Raw genomic sequence first — 6,000 nt, forward strand, 5'->3', positions numbered from 1 at the left:
AGTGAGTTGCTCCAAAAAACACCTCGGACCCAGGACCAGGGTCCCCCAGTCAAGGCAACTGCCCAGAGAAGCCGGCACAGCAGTGGAGCTACAGGGGCAGTCAGACTGGCCAGAGAAGCAGCAGTGAAGGAGGTGAGGAGATAGAGAGGGAGGGAGGTTTGAACTCATTGAAAAGCCCCCTGCAATGTGGGCTGAAACGTCAGGGTGAGCACCCGGAGAACAGTGGGAAAGCCATGCAGATAGTGGAGGACGTTTCCATGATACCTGCCATGTTGCAAACTAACATAGGGAACACGTCGGGGGGAGTGCCCCGCAAACAGAATGGGGGAGGGACTGGGGCTCGCAATGTGGTCGGGGATGGGGACTACCAGTTGGTGCAGCACGAGGTCTTGTGCTCCATGAAGAACACTTACGAGGTGCTGGAGTTCCTGGGGCGCGGCACCTTCGGACAGGTGGTGAAGTGTTGGAAGCGGGGCACAGGAGAGGTTGTGGCCATCAAGATACTAAAGAACCACCCATCGTACGTGCGACAGGGCCAGATAGAGGTGGGCATCCTTGCCCGTCTGAGTGGCGAGAATGCAGATCAGCATAACCTGGTGCGGGCCTTTGAGTGCTTCCAGCACCGCAGCCACACCTGTCTGGTGTTTGAGATGCTTGAGCAGAACCTCTATGACTTCCTCAAGCAGAACAAGTTCAGCCCGCTGCCGTTGAAGGTCATCCGGCCGGTCTTACAGCAGGTGGCCACTGCACTGAAGAAGCTCAAGAGCCTGGGGCTGATCCATGCTGATCTGAAACCGGAGAACATCATGCTGGTGGACCCGGTGCGACAACCTTACCGGGTGAAAGTGATCGACTTTGGCTCGGCTAGCCACGTGTCCAAAGCTGTGTGTTCCACGTACCTGCAGTCACGCTACTACAGGTAGGTTGGGCCTGCCCTTTTATGTCACAATAATACAGTTTAGTACTGTGACCTGACTACATGAATAGAGTGTTGTTCAGGCCTTTATCTTCATAGAACTATTTTAAAAGTTGGAATGACTAATCAGCACAACTCCAGTTAATTGGTAGCCTAAGCACTGACCAGTTCAAGATACAGGGTTAGCATTTCACAAGGGTTAGTCTATTGTCCAGAGCTTTATGCATTTAGTCCATTATGCAATATGAACAAAGGGCTCTGTAATAACCTGCAGATCTTTCAGAGGGAGCTTGACGGCATGCAAACGCTTTCCGTGCTCTGCCTCTGTTAACCATCAGACGGTCACACCCAAATGGGCCTACATTACGTAACCTGTTGAAGGAACAGAAATGTTTACATGAACAAGAATGCCTTTAATGTTTTACATGTTTCCGGATGAGACACATGGAAAATTCTTGATGTCTAATCCTTTTGGCCACTACCATATATAGGCCTTACGCTTCCAATTTAACAAGTATGTGAAATGTTGAAACAGTGTTACGTAACATACCTCCGTGACCTGCTTCGATGTTATGGTGCTTCTCAGAAATGGTCCTGGTCTATGAAGAGCTAAGAAAGCCAGTTTATTCTCATGGCTTGGCTGCATATAGCCAGAGGTCAGTAGGCGGGGGGAAGAATGTTGCGTGTAAATGCACATTTAGAGACCGGAGAAAGGCATTTGGACGTTCCTCTGTTTTAGAGTGTGTGTGTGTGCAGCACACGGTACCAAGGTATTTTTTATTTTCTTTCCATCTGCATCTTGGTATTGGGAACAGCAATTCTCGTGTTCAGCCAGCCATGGAGCATGTGTCGGAGGCTGACATGAGGTTCACAACAGCTAAGGCTTTTTGCCTGCCTTCTGAACTGTACACAGTGAACAACTGGCTTCTCTTGGATTCATATTTCCATGTCATTGTGATAACTGTAGTTTATCTATGTGTAGACATGCCAGTATGTCCAGTGAACTCAACCTACGCAGATAGAAGTATGTGAACACCCCTGCAGTTGCACACCTGATAAACCTCCCCCTACGCTGCTCATGTAGGTGTTGGACTTATCTACTTTCTTGATGTTGATGATGTAATGTTTCAGTGAGGGTACAGAACCCGTGTGTGACTTTGTTGCACTCAGGTTATCAGTCAAATAGATATAAGGAGGAACTGAGTGCATAAACTGGAGGTTGAAACCGAGTGTTTCATAAGAGGGATATTACTTCTTTTCATAGTGCTTTACATTTTGGAGGTGACTAAAGTTTTACTTTTCAACTAGGCCCGGAATGCAGCTCTCAACTATTACTGCTGGATTAAATCAGAAATGTGTTCAAATTGCAATGCATAGACTGCTGCCTGTGACATGTAGTTTACGCCTAATCGTTTTATAGCAGTGGTCACCAACCAGGTCACAGAGTCAAAATGTAACCTGAGATCTACCATTCACATTTTTTAAATAATATTATTTAAACATAAGCCTATGCTACATTAACCAATTAAAAACAGTTCTGTAGCAATGAGGTTTGTGCAGTAGGCTATAGGCCCAATACATTATCACAGCCGTGCTTGAATTGCCCTGCCAATGTTCTTGTCAGACTATTTCAACATTTTTGGTATACACTAGTAATAGATAATTTGTTGTATTACTTGTGGCACAGCTGAGTGAGCATAATATATACATTTTTGTTACTGGACTGATAACCAGCATCTGATGGTCAGTCTGAGGGGATGGAGGGAGCAGCCGTGAGGCTGTCCTCTCACCAGACACCGTCCCCTCCGCTCTCCCTCCTTCCGCTGAGAAAAGGGGACACAGTCTTCCAGCTGATGGTGAAACTTAACTCGCACTGCATTATTTCTGCCTCCGAGCCCAGAGAAAGTGCAATATTCCTTGATAATAAATAAGACACAAGCCACAAATAATAACGGAACCGTAACAAAAATGTTTTGCTATACTCATTCATTGCAGCTGGTTGTAGCATGAGTGGAAGTAGGGAAAACGCACATTTCATTGCTTTATCAAAGGGTTGAACAAAGTGTTGACAGGGCCGAATGACAACTTACACATGAACTTACTCATAAAAACAGCAGCTCTTTGCTGTATTCATTGAGTCTCTATAGTCGTGGTTTTAAAAGTTTTTAAATCTCACATCAACTTTGCTGTGCATTCAATGCTTCTTTTTACAGTCTATGGCATGAGGTAACCAAACTCTGATCACTGTCTGCAATCTGATTGGAGAGCGGTAGGCCTATAAGTGGACTTAATTTGCTCTCCGGGCCTGCCAGGTAGGTGGAGTTAAACCTTCAGGCACAAATGGTTCAAAAATGGGAACACTTTTACTTCCCGGCATTAGGGCTGCTGAATCAAGTGCACCTATCGCCAACAGCGCTGTTTTTTATTAATTAAGAATATATATTTATTATTAATTAATTTATATATATTGCTGAAATGTTTGGTGAATGACTTGGAATGCCTTGGAGACTACTGGTTGGTGACCAATGTTCTTTCTTATTAGAACGTGTAAAGTGAGTTTTCCGAGGTACCACACTGTGCCTTAAAAGCTCTCGTTTCGTTTTTTCAAAGTCACTACGATGCTTTTTGCCTCTACTCTCATTTGTACCTGCTGTTTGTAGTCTTCACTTTGCCTCCCATGAAGGTTACCTATATATGTACCTGCATGTTTCAAATGGTAACCTCTTTTCTGACATCAGTTTTCCAAATCCATGGACTGCAGGAAAACCCTGGTCTTGAGGGCTTGGTAAAATACCCTTAATTTCTTGATAAAACATCAGACAGAAACAATAAATGAGGACGGTTGCTAAATGTCATGTGCGCAGACCTTTTAGATTAAAGTAATTGTGCATATGCGTAGGTGAGTCTTTGCCTATGGTTGTGGGTTATGCCATTTAACACATGCCTCAGTTTTTCTTATTTTCAATGTGGTCAGTACCATAAACACACTGTTACTGATTGACCATGGTGAAGAGCAACCTTTATTCATAGTCAGGCTCGTATGCTGGGTTGTCATGACTAAGCACACTTGACGGGCTTACACAGTAATTCGTTTTTAGAAAGGCATCAATCCGACGTACGGTTAAGACTGCTACGAACTCTAATTCTCATAAATCAAATCAAATCAAATCAATTTTTATTTGTCACATACACATGGTTAGCAGATGTTAAATGCGAGTGTAGCGAAATGCTTGTGCTTCTAGTTCCGACAATGCAGTGATAACCAACAAGTAATCTAACTAACAATTCCAAAACTACTGTCTTATACACAGTGTAAGGGGATAAGGAACATGTACATAAGGATATATGAATGAGTGATGGTACAGAGCAGCATACAGTAGATGGTATCGAGTACAGTATATACATATGAGATGAGTGTGTAGACAAAGTAAACAAAGTGGCATAGTTAAAGTGGCTAGTGATACATGTGTTACATAAGGATGCAGTCGATGATGTAGAGTACAGTATATGCATATGAGATGAATAATGTAGGGTAAGTAACATTATATAAGGTAGCATTGTTTAAAGTGGCTAGTGATATATTTACATAATTCCCATCAATTCCCATTATTAAAATGGCTGGAGTTGGGTCAGTGTCAATGACAGTGTGTTGGCAGCAGCCACTCACTGTTAGTGGTGGCTGTTTAACAGTCTGATGGCCTTGAGATAGAAGCTGTTTTTCAGTCTCTCGGTCCCAGCTTTGATGCACCTGTACTGACCTCGCCTTCTGGATGATAGCGGGGTGAACAGGCAGTGGTTCGGGTGGTTGATGTCCTTGATGATCTTTATGGCCTTCCTGTAACAACGGGTGGTGTAGGTGTCCTGGAGGGCAGGTAGTTTGCCCCCGGTGATGCGTTGTGCAGTCCTCACTACCCTCTGGAGAGCCTTACGGTTGAGGGCGGAGCAGTTGCCGTACCAGGCGGTGATACAGCCCGCCAGGATGCTCTCGATTGTGCATCTGTAGAAGTTTGAGTGCTTTTGGTGACAAGCCGAATTTCTTCAGCCTCCTGAGGTTGAATAGGCGCTGCTGCGCCTTCTTCACGACGCTGTCAGTGTGAGTGGACCAATTCAGTTTGTCTGTGATGTGTATGCCGAGGAACTTAAAACTTGCTACCCTCTCCACTACTGTTCCATCGATGTGGATAGGGGGGTGTTCCCTCTGCTGTTTCCTGAAGTCCACAATCATCTCCTTAGTTTTGTTGACGTTGAGTGTGAGGTTATTTTCCTGACACCACACTCCGAGGGCCCTCACCTCCTCCCTGTAGGCCGTCTCGTCGTTGTTGGTAATCAAGCCTACCACTGTTGTGTCGTCCGCAAACTTGATGATTGAGTTGGAGCGTGCGTGGCCACGCAGTCGTGGGTGAACAGGGAGTACAGGAGAGGGCTCAGAACGCACCCTTGTGGGGCCCCGTGTTGAGGATCAGCGGGGAGGAGATGTTGTTGCCTACCCTCACCACCTGGGGGCGGCCCGTCAGGAAGTCAGTACCCAGTTGCACAGGGCGGGGTCGAGACCCAGGGTCTCGAGCTTGATGACGAGCTTGGAGGGCACTATGGTGTTGAATGCCGAGCTGTAGTCGATGAACAGCATTCTCACATAGGTATTCCTCTTGTCCAGGTGGGTTAGGGCAGTGTGCAGTGTGGTTGAGATTGCATCGTCTGTGGACCTATTTGGGCGGTAAGCAAATTGGAGTGGGTCTAGGGTGTCAGGTAGGGTGGAGGTGATATGGTCCTTGACTAGTCTCTCAAAGCACTTCATGATGACGGAAGTGAGTGCTACGGGCGGTAGTCGTTTAGCTCAGTTACCTTAGCTTTCTTGGGAACAGGAACAATGGTGGCCCTCTTGAAGCATGTGGGAACAGCAGACTGGTATAGGGATTGATTGAATATGTCCGTAAAACACACCGGCCAGCTGGTCTGCGCATGCTCTGAGGCGCGGCTGGGGATGCCGTCTGGGCCTGCAGCCTTGCGAGGGTTAACACGTTTAAATGTCTTACTCACCTCGGCTGCAGTGAAGGAGAGACCGCATGTTTCCGTTGCAGGCCGTG

The 6,000-nt window shown here is 46.2% G+C and overlaps 1 protein-coding gene across 1 annotated transcript in view; it reads left to right on the forward strand.

The window, feature by feature from the left end:
- LOC118401009 (homeodomain-interacting protein kinase 3-like) overlaps positions 1-6,000 on the forward strand; it is a 51,238-nt gene that overhangs the window by 748 nt on the left and 44,490 nt on the right. The window contains exon 2 of the mRNA XM_052474616.1: positions 7-919. Coding sequence (XP_052330576.1) covers positions 7-919 — 913 coding nt within the window. The remainder of the gene's footprint in view (positions 1-6; positions 920-6,000) is intronic.

This window comes from Oncorhynchus keta, chromosome 22 (genome assembly GCF_023373465.1).
Source record: "Oncorhynchus keta strain PuntledgeMale-10-30-2019 chromosome 22, Oket_V2, whole genome shotgun sequence".
In the NCBI taxonomy this organism is placed as follows: domain Eukaryota; kingdom Metazoa; phylum Chordata; class Actinopteri; order Salmoniformes; family Salmonidae; genus Oncorhynchus; species Oncorhynchus keta.